General features: G+C 37.7%; 1 protein-coding gene across 2 annotated transcripts; it reads left to right on the top strand.

Annotated features, from left to right (window-relative positions):
* The first annotated feature begins 1,768 nt into the window (after positions 1–1,768).
* On the top strand, positions 1,769–11,368 carry zc3h12b (zinc finger CCCH-type containing 12B). 2 transcript variants are annotated; one of them, XM_028465956.1, is made up of 6 exons: positions 1,769–1,825; positions 6,562–7,340; positions 7,472–7,611; positions 7,753–7,987; positions 8,135–8,241; positions 8,342–11,368. In XM_028465956.1, the coding sequence occupies exons 2-6, from the start codon at positions 6,724–6,726 to the stop codon at positions 9,763–9,765; spliced, it is 2,523 nt and encodes an 840-aa protein (XP_028321757.1). In that variant the 5' UTR covers positions 1,769–1,825; positions 6,562–6,723; the 3' UTR covers positions 9,766–11,368. The 2 variants fall into 2 exon arrangements, with proteins under 2 accessions (XP_028321757.1, XP_028321756.1); XM_028465955.1 differs by having other exon boundaries at positions 1,770–1,830.
* Positions 11,369–13,682: the final 2,314 nt, after the last annotated feature.

Genomic DNA, 13,682 nt, shown 5'->3' with positions numbered 1-13,682 from the left:
ATTATATCTTCCTTCATCTAAAACCTCTGATATAAGCAATACAACACATGATTTGTTTTTATTTATTTATAAGCTCATGTTTAAGGTAAAATGTCTGTAACCAATTGGTTAATAATAAATTGGTCAGTTTTTGTCATACCTATTGTTGCTGACTATTGTTCTCTGAGTAATATCACTTGATCATACATTTTTTTAATATTCCACATTACAAAATAAGTAATAGATGCATGTATGTCTCACGTAAATAAAGCATTGTGTCAATATCGCTATTAGTCAACACCCAAGGTGGCAATATCGGTATCGTATTGGAGGTGAAAATGTTGTGTGTGGACACGCCTAGATGTCACCTGTCAAATAACTACAAAAAGAAGGAAAGATTCCATCTATGCAGAATAAAAGTTCAATTTATTGCCTTATTTGAGGGATTGATACTAGGGCAGGAGTGTGCATTGGCACAATCTTTTGACACGATTCACGATTTGCATGCAAATATATCCCGATCCAAAACAGTACGATATCCATCGCGACATGTCGCAATAGCAATAATTACACATTTCACCTTTACAAATACAAATGGTATGTAATACAATTTATTAATTTTTTTCTTAAACTTGTGAGAACAATTTAATGGTAACTAACTGTAATTCAAGTACTAATATCAAAAACAAGTGGTATGTTTATCAAATTGTTTAAAAAATTAAAAAAATAAGTTCAACATTTGCTTCAACAACAGATTTGGATTCTGTAAAGTTCTTAAATTCTTTGAAAACAGTAACAACATACATCTATCTAAGTGCCCAGTATATTTTGTCAAAATACAGTGCAATCAACTTCCAAGCTAAACTGCATTAAGGAGTGAGGTAGTTTAACAAGGTCTTATGTGGTTCAAATCAGTGACCTGTGTCATGGTCTGAGTTTACCTCCGTGCTGAGATTATAACCCTAACCCTAACTTAATCCAAAAAACAAATAAAACACGTGTACGTTCACTTTGAAAACAAAAACAAACAAAAATTAAAAAGATTCATTTTTCGGTAGTGCACACATGCTCATACAACCGCATATACAATCTCAGTACGATGTAAACTCAGATCATGACACCGTGCGTTTATGTGGTATGCATATGTTAGAGCAATTAAATGTTGGCAGTGGCTACTTGAACACATTGCTGTATCAACCAAAATTCTATCCGTACGCAGCGCCCCTCATTGCCCAGTTTAGGTCACGTGCCTAAGACTAAACCTAACCGTAAACCTTTACCTAACCCTAATAATTGTTAATAATAAGGGTTATAACCTAACCCTAACCCTAACCAGCTACGTATGTGTACTTCAGTAAACGTACTAATTGCACCGGGGGTTGTCTGTACGGCAACTGCACGAAAAGACCCTTTCCGAAATGTTTTTTTTTTTTTTGTTAAAAAAACAAATAAAAAAAAATAGAATTTAAAAAAAAAAATTTAATCGAAAAAATAATCGCGCTGTAAAATATCGCGATATATTGCCAAATCGTTTTTTTCCCCTTACTCTCTTGATCGATACATTTGTTTTATTGAATGTGCTCTTCCTAAAACCTCGTTTTTTCTCTCTCTTAAAAGCTTGTTTTCCGATTATAATATTTAAACATTACAAGTTAGAGCATATTTTCAAAGTAAGTCTTCGCAAACTTTATTTAATAAATAACTGATTACATTTCTCGGTGGGAACGCAAAGTTCTTTCAGCGTTACTTGTTTTTCTCCTGCTATCTGGCAACCCGGGCCAAACTGCGACAGCACCAATGGCAGAACAGAAGTGTTGGAGGCGAGCAGGAGGATGACAGCAACAAGGTGAGGTGAGCACAGCGATGGCAGCGCTCAATCTCATCACATTCGACACCGTCGCCGTACACTTTATCTGCATAGGCTACATCCGAAAAGCATGAGAGTCGACAACTTCATTTTAAGTTACTGTAGTATTCCGGCAAATATGTCAGCTCAGTCTCAGCAAGTAAAGCTAACCATCGTTAGCAACCAGACGTCTAAGTTAGCATCTGATGCCTCCGAGTTGTCCTATAACTGCTAACATTAAATAGACTTATTTGGGACCTTGGAGTAGGAAATCCTGCATGACAAGCTGAGCTTTTTAATGTGAGCTATTAGAAAACACTATTTATTCGTGTTTTAGACAAACTGTTAAAGCGTCCCTTGTTTGTTTGCTGCAGTGTTATTGCTACTTGGCTAAGTAATGTTAGACTAGCTTGCTAGCTTATGCTAAACGCAACCCTGGGCCTATGTGGGTGTCAAAGCATCTTAAAGATGTCATATCATCAACAAAATCATCATCCACAGAAGTTTTTAAACGTAGTATTTGTGTAGATGGAAAGAGTGCACTGTTATATTAGTTCATCTGCTTTCTGCTCAAGATAACAATCATTTAATGACTTTGCTTGGAAGGAATATCAACTTATTACCTCTTATTACCAGTTAATTCACTTGATGGCAAGGAATCCCAAACTTGTTTTTCACCTTTGTTGAATGTGTCTGTGGGAAAATGGTGGTTTTCTCTTCATTTTTAAGTTGTCTTCATGCCCAATTTCTTGGTGTTTACAGTGTCTACTTTTCCATTGTGTGCATTAGATTATATATCTTAATTTTTTAAAGATGTTTTGAAGACTTAAAGCAGAAACACAAAGAAATGTCAGGGTGTTTGGTGAGAGGTCTGAACAGCTGTTTCTTACACGATTGTGTCTGTTGAAATCCTGCAAAACTAATTCAAATAAACTGCATTTTCCAACTAAAATAACTAACTAGCAGTAAAATTCCCTTTAGTTAAGGTGTTATAAAGCTATTCAAGATGAACAAATCAACACAGAGGAATAGAAACTACATTGACAGAGGGATTATTTTAGATAATAGGGGTAGGTGACACTTTGGAAACATTTAACGAGAAGTACAAATATATACTGATTATCACATTATTGTTGTATCTTTTGTGATGTTGGGCAATAATTGTTAATAAGGCAAGATTTAAAACACAATAATCGGTCCTGTTTGGCTTACAGTATTATGGTTTCCTAGTGGAGCAGCATTGTTAATGGATGACTATCAAAGTACTCAAGGTGTGCCTGTGCTTTGACATTTGTTGTCAGAGGGTCAAATTTGATGAGTACTTTTGTTTTTTTTTTGTTAAGAAACTTTTTGAATTTTAAACTTCTGTTTAAGCAGCAGACTAATTCATTTATTGAAGTAAATAAAAAAAGGGTAATGGTGTTTAACGTTGGTTTTGAGTTTGAGAGATGTTTCTTTTTTTTTTTACACTTTTCCCTTTGAAGATGAATAATTTAAATAAAGACATCACATATGGGCTTGATGCAAATATGTCAATCTTTTCTTTATAAAGTATTGTGGTGCATATGCCACTGTATTTATTTAGAGTTTGTGCTGAACATTGAATACTTTTTTTTTTTCAATCATTATTTGAGGCATGAAAGGTAGAATTTGTGACTAAAGGTGCGGTTTGTTGCTGCTCCTGTGGTAGATATTATGTTGGGCCAGTAATGTAAAAGACAACTTCATAGGCCTGATTCACTTGTTGCTATGAAACAGATCTACACGAGGCTGTGCGTGTGCAGAGATGGTCCAGAGGCCTTGCTGAGACAGCCTGTGAATCTGGAGGTGGAAATGAAAGGAGTGAAAGAGCTCTGTTTTGTTTTTTTTTGTTTTTTTAAACGTGTATCATTGTGGTCCAAAATTGTTTGTGAGGCTCTTTGTACTGTGGCCATCACGGATCCCTTATTTTTAAAATATTGTTTCAACAGTTCTCGCCTTTGAGCACTTTTTTTTTTGTTTTGTTTTGTTTTTTTGGGTGGGGGGATACATTCACTTTTTTTTCTACATTCACATTTTTCTTCTACAAGTTCTACTGAGTATGCACAACTAATACTAGAAATCTGCAAAAGCATTGACACTAAAAGGCTTTGTTTTGCCCCAGATGGACACTCATAATATCTTCCAACAATCTGTGAAAACCAGATGAATAGCTAGAGATGCTCGCATCCTAGACTTTGGTGGTCAGCACTGGCAGATGTTTGAGGATTGTAATGTGTGCTTTGTAAATTCTAAAGTCTCGTGCATGTAGTTGTAGAGTTGTAGCGTAGCTGTTAGTGTTCTGCATTCAATAACTGCTCGAAGAGAGATGATGAGCCGTGTTTGTGTTAGTCGTGACTGGTAAAAAGGAGTTAGCTGATGACAAGGCTGCGTTGCTAGGCAACACACATCATGGGCTATGCCTCTTGAAGCTCGAAGCAGGCGGCATTCGACTCTTCTGCAAGACACAGGCCGAGAGTGTAGATTAGTGTGTCTGTCTGCTCACCACTGTTCCTGAGACGAGCATTATTAATGCGATTGTCACTGAAAGCATTGATTAGCTGAAATATGCACCGTGCTTTCTGCTGCACGACTCCCTAAAGATGCGAATCTTCCCTCCAACACAATGTTACTCCCCATGGATTTCAGTTCAATCCAGATTCTCTGTCGGGAGGACTGGAGGCACGAGCAAACAGTGTTCAGCCCACCCCTGTCTCACCCTGTGTGTGAGTGTTCCTCAAATCCTACAAGTGACAAGGGTTGCTCTGCAGTGCAGTAGCACATTTTGTACCAGAAGACTGAGACTCTAATGTGAGTTTGAAAGCAGTAAAGCAGGGTGACGATTTCACATATTTATCATATTGCCTTAAAGCACATACTGTATGTTTTAAATTGTAAGTATATGTTTTGTTACTTTTCTAAGGAGGGCCTTGAGAACATGCTTATTTATGTACAGTGGCTGTTTTATTTTTCACGTGCTGTAGTTGTACATTTCAGATAGTGATGCACAATATTTGATTTTTGGCCAATAACCAATGTTGATAAATTTATTTTTTCCCTCACACCTAATTTGCAGAGATCATCTAGTTTCTGTAGTGGAATTAACATACACAGTTATTCTGCATTCACTTTCACACTTTGGTTTGCTGGAAATTGCAGACAAAACAAAGCTGAAAATGATGTAACATTATGTAAAACATGTCATATTTATTCATGATTGTTTATAAACTAAACAAGTAAGATACTTACTACCTACATAAACCCTGTATTTGAACACTAAATACAAATAGTAATTTTTACAAGATCCAAGCATTCTGTGTCACAGCTATGTACGAGGGGGGAAAAAAAAAAAAAAATTCAGACGCGCGATGAGGCGTCACCGTATATGAAGTCTATGGGTTGAATGGTTGATCAAGGAAGGGAAGCGATATTAGGGATGTCCCGATACAACTTTTTAACTTCCGATACAATACCGATATTGCAGCCTTGAGTATTGGCCGTTACCGTTGTCAATTCGATCCAATATCAGCACGAATCATACATACTCAAACAGAGAACAATAGTCAGCAACAGTAGGTATGGGAAAAAGTGACCCATTTATTTATAATCAATTAGTTACATACATTTTAACCTTCAACATAATATCTACATTATTCTACAATTGAGTAAATATAATATTTAGCTGAGATTTTAGATGCAGTCCGATAAAATCTGATATTCGTTTTCTGGCTGATATCGGACCGATATCCGATATCAATATCGGATTGGGACACCCCTAACCGATATATCGGCGGAATAGCCAATATCCTATACTTAATTATAATATATCATGCATCACAAATTTTGTATTATGTCAGTGGGTAGTTTCATGCTTTAGAGAGCATCTTTTACAATTATCAGTTTGGTAACACTTTAGTTTAGGGAACACCTATTAACCATTAAATAGTTGCTTATCCATATGCAAATTAGTAACATATTGACTCTTATTTAGTTATTATTAAGAACTTATTAATGCATTATTCTGCATAGCCTTATTATACAACCAGTAAGCCATTAACTAAGAGTTTTCCCTCCATAACCTCAGAATTAATGGTTAATAGGTGTTCCCTCATTTGACTAATGTGGTTGTGTCAAGCAAAATAAAATATCATTTCTAAAGGTTTTTTAGGAATGTTTTTTTTTTCTTTTTTTAATTGTTAGGCAATAGAATGGATCATCAAAACATTGTATACATCAGATGATCTGAAGGGCTGCAACGATTGTCAAGGTCCTTGAATAACTTGATTACAAATGATAATAATAATAATTTACTACCTTAAAACTCCTTTAATTTAATTTAATTTCTAATTTCTATTTTTATGTTAACTTTTTTCCTTTGCTTTGTTTTCTGTGTTTCCACCCCACCAAGACTGCATTTGTCATCTTAGTTTGACCCCGCATGTAGTGAAATCTTTTCCAACCAAATATGCATGTTTTTTTTTTATTTTTATTTTTTTACTTTTTCTTCTTTGTAAATACATATGCAATAAATGAATGCAACTTTTTAACAAAAAAGAAAACAAAATGGTATTAAGAAGTGATCAGTTTTATTTTCTGTTTTGTATATACATTTGAGCTAAATTAAGCAAAAGTATATTTCATCTGATTACTAATGATCTGTAAAATGTGGAGTCCATAACATTTATCTGGGCCATTCTGGTTTTGTTTCTTTTTTACAGGATTACATAATCAGATTGTTGTCTACTCGCACAGAGGAGAACATTACTTTGACCCCCCACAAAGAGCCTGCAGGGCTGAAGTCCAGCAATGAGTATGAATCCCTGGCTGCTGCAGAGGTGAGGAAACATGCCGTGGAAGTCTGAGGTGTCAAGACAAACCTGATGACAACATGGTCTATGGTGGAGAAGCTCAAAATGGAAAAACGCCCATGCAGGGAAGACAACATTGAGTCAAGTGAGGCGCAGCAAGCCACTGACGAGTCTGAGGATGGAAGCAGCTCAGATAGTGAGTCTGAAGAGCATCAGCATCGGAGGGATAAGGTGAGTGGCTGTAGGCAGAGGGACCCCTTGACTATCACTAAACCCCATCGGCAGCTCTGTCGCTCTCCATGCCTCGACCGACCCAGTTTCTCCCAGAGCAGCACTGCTCAAGACCTACGTGAAGATGACACCACCAGTGCCAAGCCTGCCAGTGATCGAGAGTACCAGACTAAGATGGAGTTTGCTCTGAAGTTGGGATATTCAGGAGAACAGGTGGAGGTTGTGCTCAACAAGCTGGGAGCGACTGCTCTTATAAATGACATTCTTGCCGAGTTGGTGCGTCTCGGAAACAAAGCCGAGCCTGAAGCTCAGCCTTGCAGTACTACGGCCATGCCGATGGCACGGACCCCCTGTGCTAAAGAGACCGTCAGTCCTGAGGTGTCAGTGGAAGAGGAAACTGTAGAGGTCTATGAAAATCTTAGACCTATTGTCATTGATGGGTCAAATGTTGCAATGAGGTCAGTGACACAAAATGATCCTACTCCATTACTATCCTACTGTTTCAAACCAGATATTCTGATGTTTCTAAGTGCATATTTGTATAAATTGGAATCAACCTAACTTGTTTTTTTTCACCTTTGTATTGTAGTCATGGAAACAAAGAGGTGTTCTCATGCCGGGGTATCCAACTTGCTGTTGAGTGGTTTATGGACAAAAGACATAAAGATATCACTGTGTTTGTCCCAGCTTGGAGAAAAGAGCAGTCAAGACCTGACTCGCTCATTACAGGTACTTCAGAGTTTCATTTCTCTATATCTACATCGATTTCAAGTTGTTATCATTGGAGAAATCTGATAATTCATGATATACCTTTACCTTGATGACACTGGAGCAACCAGTGATAAATCATAATCATTATTTCTCTCTCAGACCAAGAAATCTTGCGGAAGTTGGAAAAAGAAAAGGTCCTCGTTTTCACTCCGTCTCGGAGGGTCCAAGGCCGCAGAGTGGTGTGCTATGATGATCGCTTCATAGTGAAGCTGGCTTATGATTCTGATGGAATTATTGTGTCAAACGACAACTACAGGGACTTGCAAAATGAGAAGCCAGAGTGGAAGAAGTTCATAGAGGAACGTCTCCTAATGTATTCATTTGTCAATGACAAGTAAGAAACCGTTTTTACTGATTTCAGTACTGACAAAACCATTTAATACTCACTCCATAATCTAACAACTCTTTTAAAGTCATTGTTTTGCTCCTACTATGAAAGACATACATTTAGGCCTTCATTGAAGGATGATTTCTTTAATAGGTTCATGCCACCTGATGATCCATTGGGAAGACATGGTCCAAGCCTGGAAAACTTTCTTCGCAAGCGGCCTGTTGTTCCAGAGCACAAAAAACAACCATGCCCCTATGGTAAGTTTACTATTAAAGATTTTTGTACATACGTGTTGAGATTTTTGACGTGTTTGAGTTTCCTATTTTGATGTCCTTCCTTGTGCTCTCTCTAAACAAGGGAAAAAGTGCACATATGGACACAAGTGCAAGTACTATCACCCAGAGCGTGTCAACCAGCCACAACGATCCGTGGCTGATGAGCTGCGGGCGTTTGCCAAATTATCTGCAGTTAAGACCATGAGTGAAGGGGCTTTGGTTAAATGTGGTCTGGGCCCAGCAGCTGTTAAATGGGACTACTCTGAAGCTAAACATGTTACGCCTAAACGTCAGTCTGACCCTAGCATTCGCTCTGTGGCTTGTGAGCCTCCAGAGGCACTCTCTGTTGTTAGGAAGTCTGAGACAAATTCAGTGCCTTCCCTCGTGTCTGCCCTCAGTGTACCCACAATGCAACCTGTCAAGAGCCATGCAGCTGGGGCCTTGAACACACGATCAGCCAGCAGTCCAGTGCCAGGTTCTTTGCAGTTTGCTCACAGTTCTTTGGAGCACATATCGGGCATACAGTATCCTCCTATCCTAGTTACTAACAGTCACGGGGCCTCCGTGACATACAGCGAACAGTTTCCAAAGTATGACTCAGTTAGCGACCACGGCTATTATTCACTGCACAGTGATTTTTCAAATATGAGCATGAGCAGCATGCATAATGTTGACAGTTTCTGTAGCATGGAGCACGAGCATGTGTATCAGAGAAATCCCAGCCACTGCCCCAAGACATGTCTCAGTCATTCAAACAGTGACTCGTTCTCCTCATACGGGGACCTTTACCCAAGCTCTGTGGACAGTAGCTTAGAGGAGAGCATGAAGGGGCAGCAGCAGCAGTCTTCTGCACAGGCTAGAATGCAAGCTTTCTCCCATGGATTTCGCCATGAAGCGCTGACAAGGGTACAGAGTTACGGACCAGAGGAGCCAAAGCAAGGTCCCCGAAAGCAGCCTGGTGCACATTTAGCACCACATATCCAGCATGCTACCGTGGGTGCCAGATCAAGCTGCCCTGGAGACTATCCCCTCTTGCAGAATGTGCTGCCACCTTTGTCCTCACAACCCACTCGGTCTCTTGGGATGACTCGTATGGACAGTATATCGGATTCCAGGCTGTACGATAGCAACCCCATGAGACAGCGTCGGCCTCCGCTGTGCCGCGAACAGCATGCGAGCTGGGACCCTCTTCCCTGTGGTAACGAGTCCTTTGGATATCATTCCTATCCACTGAGTAACAGTTTGATGCCATGTTGCGAGCGGGTGATGGTTCGCAGTATGCCAGACAAAATGGAGCAAATCTGGAATTCACCATGGGAACCCCCATCTGCAGCTGAGCACCAGGAGCGGTACATCATTCCAGATCACCAGTATCAGACTTACAGGAACCTTTGTAATATTTTTCCTGCTTACGTAGTTCACTCGGTAATGGAGAAAAACCCTCATTTGACAGACCCCCAGCAACTCGCTGCTGTCATTGTTACAAAACTAAGATCAATGCACTAAACTGTTACTCACATCAAACATCAAGGAGCTACATAGTGATGAGAATAAGGACTTAGATTAAAAGAATAGGACATTTTCCTGTTGCTGCAGGTAGAATGTCTGAGGTTGGGAATCCGATGGTGGTTATATTCAGCAGAGGAGTTTTTTTCATTTGGTATGTCGCAGCTAAACTATTGGAAATCTGATTTGAAATGCATTCACACAGCCTGAGCAGGAGAAGCGTCTTGTGTCTAAACTGGACGGCATTACCAAATAACTGCAACAAAAATGTTGCATTTGTTTTCATCGTCAAGACTTATCCGGTGCTCTATTTTTCAAAATTATACATCAAATACTTTTCGACATTTTCAACTTGGCCTAGCCGACACTATCGCATTTAGAAACATTAGTCTTGATATTGTCCTAGATAATAAAACATTAACTAGCTCACTTCCACTTTTGTTACAAGCCATAATTTTCAGATTGTATTGTTACTATGTTGCAGCTTGCAAACAAAACGGCAACACTTATAACCCCGGTAAGCTTTAGCATCTGTGCCAAACCTAACAAAGTGAGCTGCCTATTAGCTATTGTTTAAATAGTTGTAATATATAATATATATACATATATAAAGCATTAACTATTTATATATTATTTATTTAAACGTCTTAAATGACTTTGTTCATTGAGTCATTGCCTGCACATTGCCAACATGTAATCAAGGTTAATAAGTGTATATGAGATTCAAATGTTGCACCTCTCATTATTATGAGAAAAAAAATTACACCTGAGAAGATACATTTTACAAATTGACATGAAAAACATTAATTTTTTCCTGTATTTATTTTATGTATAATATAATTTTTTCCCAGATATTATATTGATTATAACGAACTTTACCATTTACTGTGCTGTGCTACTGCAGATTGTCTAATGTTATTTTTATTTTAAAAGGAATGATGCTTTATTCAGTGTTACAAGAAGTTGTAATACTCGACCTGTATTTGACCTAATTAGCAAGAATATTTCTCAGCGACAACGTTATTACGTTTAGCATTTACTCTGTGATTTCCCCATTTCTTTTCTAACATTTGACGGACCAAACATTTTTATCCGGTGTAGATTTCAGGAGGATCGTGTTCAGGCCCTGTGAATGTGTTACTGAAAGAATGGGGATGTTGTACAGATCTACACGCGTTTGTGCATTTCTTTTATAGACAAATAAGAGGTAGGTAGGTACATACCTCACAGCATGCACTCTTACATTTGATGGCCTTAAATCGGAATGACCTCACGCTTTAGTCATTGTCTTGATTGGTTTCAGTGAACGTGTTTAGTCATTGAAGACTCTTTTTCCTTTGTAAAGCACTATATCAGTATCCACAGAAATCTATTTTCTCAGCCTCGCTCAACAAAGCTACTATTTTGGTAGAATTTGACTGTGCACAAAATATGTCGGTAAAGAGATTTGACTTGTGCACCACTGCACGTATTCATGTACATAGTCACGCAAAAGCCATTACTTCAAAGTCATTTATAAGCTGCTAAGTAATGCCAAAAAAAAAAAAATGCATAATTTATGACGTAGTAACATCTTAAGATTTCAGTTCCCGAGATCATTTCCAATCGCGCAAAGTCAAATATCTGTAAAGTATTTTTTTTTTTTGGGGGGGGTGGGGGGGGGGTATTTATAATGTTTATTCTGTTGTGCAGTCCTTTTCACTGTCTTAAGTATCTTGGATTTTATCAGGCGCCCAAATGATTTGGGTTGTCAGGGAAACTTTCAGGAACTGGTTAATTGAGTTTCCAATTTTTTTTTTTAATGCACCCAAGTAGTCTGATGGACGCCAGCCTTTGTCAAGCTTTTTTTTTATGTCACTTGGAGGCCATCTTTGCCCCGTAAGACGTAAATCTAGTCTCGCAGAAAAACAGTATACTGTACCTACATTTAAAAGGGTAAAGATCCAAAAGACGAGGAGAAAGCCAAATGATGTATTTTCCATGAAACAAAGATTTAACAGTAGATTTTTAAAAAGCTTGGAGCTCTGTCCAACAATAAGGATTTGGATATGACAATGCATGCTGCTTTTGTCATTATGTGACACTTGCATACTGAGTATTTTGTATAAACCATTAGGGAAATACGATTTGGGAAATAAAAAATAAATAAATGGAGGAAGGAAGGTGTATGTGATCGTTTAAAAAAATTCAACTCTCACTCTCATGCCTTAACCCAACATCTCACGTTGTCTTGGTTTCCTTTTGTGCACAAAAAAAAGGATTTAACCTGGCTCTCACTGAAGTAGGTAAAAGGTGTAGAATTTTCCTATTTGACATGCAAAGAGTGTTATTATCCGTCGAAGCTAAGAGTCTGCACTAATGGTTCAGAAAAAAAAAAAAAAAAAAAAAAAAAAAGGAAAAACTGCATGTGTTTGGCTTTCATGGAGTGTTTTATCCATGTACTATGAACGATGAGTTGAAGTGAAAACTAGAAAGTTTATTGGGAAATAAGTTCCCTTTTTTAAATGGGAGAACAGACTGCTGAAATACAGATGTACATTACACGCGTTCAGTCAGTCTTAAAGGTTTATGAAGTGGTTCGGCTGTGCCTTGTAGCACATCGTGCTCAGGATGCTTTCTTTTTTTCTTTTTTTTTCTATTTAAATACACACTTTTCTGCCAAAAACCAGTGGTTACTGGTAAAAGTGTTCCCTTATCTAGTAATGATATATTTGTTAAGCATTGAATGGAATCCTACATGTAACATGTAGTACCTTTGAAGTTAATTATGTAGTTTGAAAAATGACAATGGCATTTAAAACCTTTGATCTTTTACGTGTATGTTGTTCTTGTGCACCTTAAGATGTAGAACAGTGGTCTATGGGTTGGAATTACATGGTACAGCCTTGGGTATTTGTCAGTGAAGGTGTGAACATAGCCAAAACTGTATATAGAAAAATGAAATGAAAGACATGATAAGAAAATAATATTTTAATTAGAGGTTTAATGTTTGCTGGCGTGTTGTGGACACGCTAAAGGGAAGGTGCTAAAATTACAGTGTGGCGTTCTTATCAGCTTTGAAATCAAATGAATAACCTTCCGCCCACATAACAAAGTGCGACATTCATCTGGCAGTTACAGAAAGGTTGTACCACGTAAAGCCGGCTCTCACTGTTAGACCATGCTTTGAGTTCATTTGAATAGAAACGCCTCGATATACGTCAAAATAAAATCTGAAAATATGGTTGGACACATGTTTTGATTTAAATTAACAGTATCAAATCATAAACATAATTTATTATGAATATTAAGGAAACAAATTTGACCATTAAAAGCAACAAAATCTAGAATTATGCAACTGTAATGTACAAAATGGCTAAATAGTTTTTGAGTGCTGTTTCTCTTTATCTGAGCTACTTCTGTAAGATGGAATTTGTCTTAATGATGGTGCTTTATGTATATACATATATTTTTACTGTTTAGCTAAAACTGTGGTATATGAACAGACATTTTAAAAAGAAAAAAAAAATACAGTTGAAAGTGTTTTGCCCTAATAAGTTTTGGGCTTTGGTTTTTCATGAAAAGAGACGAGGCCACTTGAGGCCGTCTGTCTGTTCATGAGAAGGTGAAACAAACTGCCTAAATGTTTCTTCATGTGAAACAATCAGATGGCAAGGCTGCTGTTAAGGTTGTTTCTGGCATTTGGCTAAAGGTTTGTGTGCCGTCCTTTTCCTTGAGCTGGAGAATTTTTTTTTTTTTTTGTGCAAAAACAGAAAAGATGAGAAAAACTAAAATTATCAAACAATATCACAAGTTCTGGGACCAAATTAAACACAGTGAGTAGTTTATTACTCCTTAATGTTCTGTTGGTTTGATAAATTAATTACTTTAAGGACAAAAAGGAAACGTCAAACTAATAAAGTGTTTTAATATGGATT

The sequence above is a fragment of the Gouania willdenowi genome, chromosome 14 (assembly GCF_900634775.1).
Source record: "Gouania willdenowi chromosome 14, fGouWil2.1, whole genome shotgun sequence".
Taxonomy (NCBI): Eukaryota; Metazoa; Chordata; class Actinopteri; order Blenniiformes; family Gobiesocidae; genus Gouania; species Gouania willdenowi.
Note: the sequence above shows the minus strand (reverse complement) of the source record. Positions and strands in the feature narration are given on the sequence as shown.

Excerpts from the sequence above, each read along its gene's own strand:
- zc3h12b (XM_028465956.1), top strand. The coding sequence starts at position 6,724 with ATGACAACATGGTCTATGGTGGAGAAGCTCAAAATGGAAAAACGCCCA. Across the intron at positions 7,612-7,752 it reads ACCTGACTCGCTCATTACAG|ACCAAGAAATCTTGCGGAAG; the intron begins GTACTTCAGAGT and ends TTTCTCTCTCAG. Across the intron at positions 8,242-8,341 it reads AAAACAACCATGCCCCTATG|GGAAAAAGTGCACATATGGA; the intron begins GTAAGTTTACTA and ends TCTCTAAACAAG.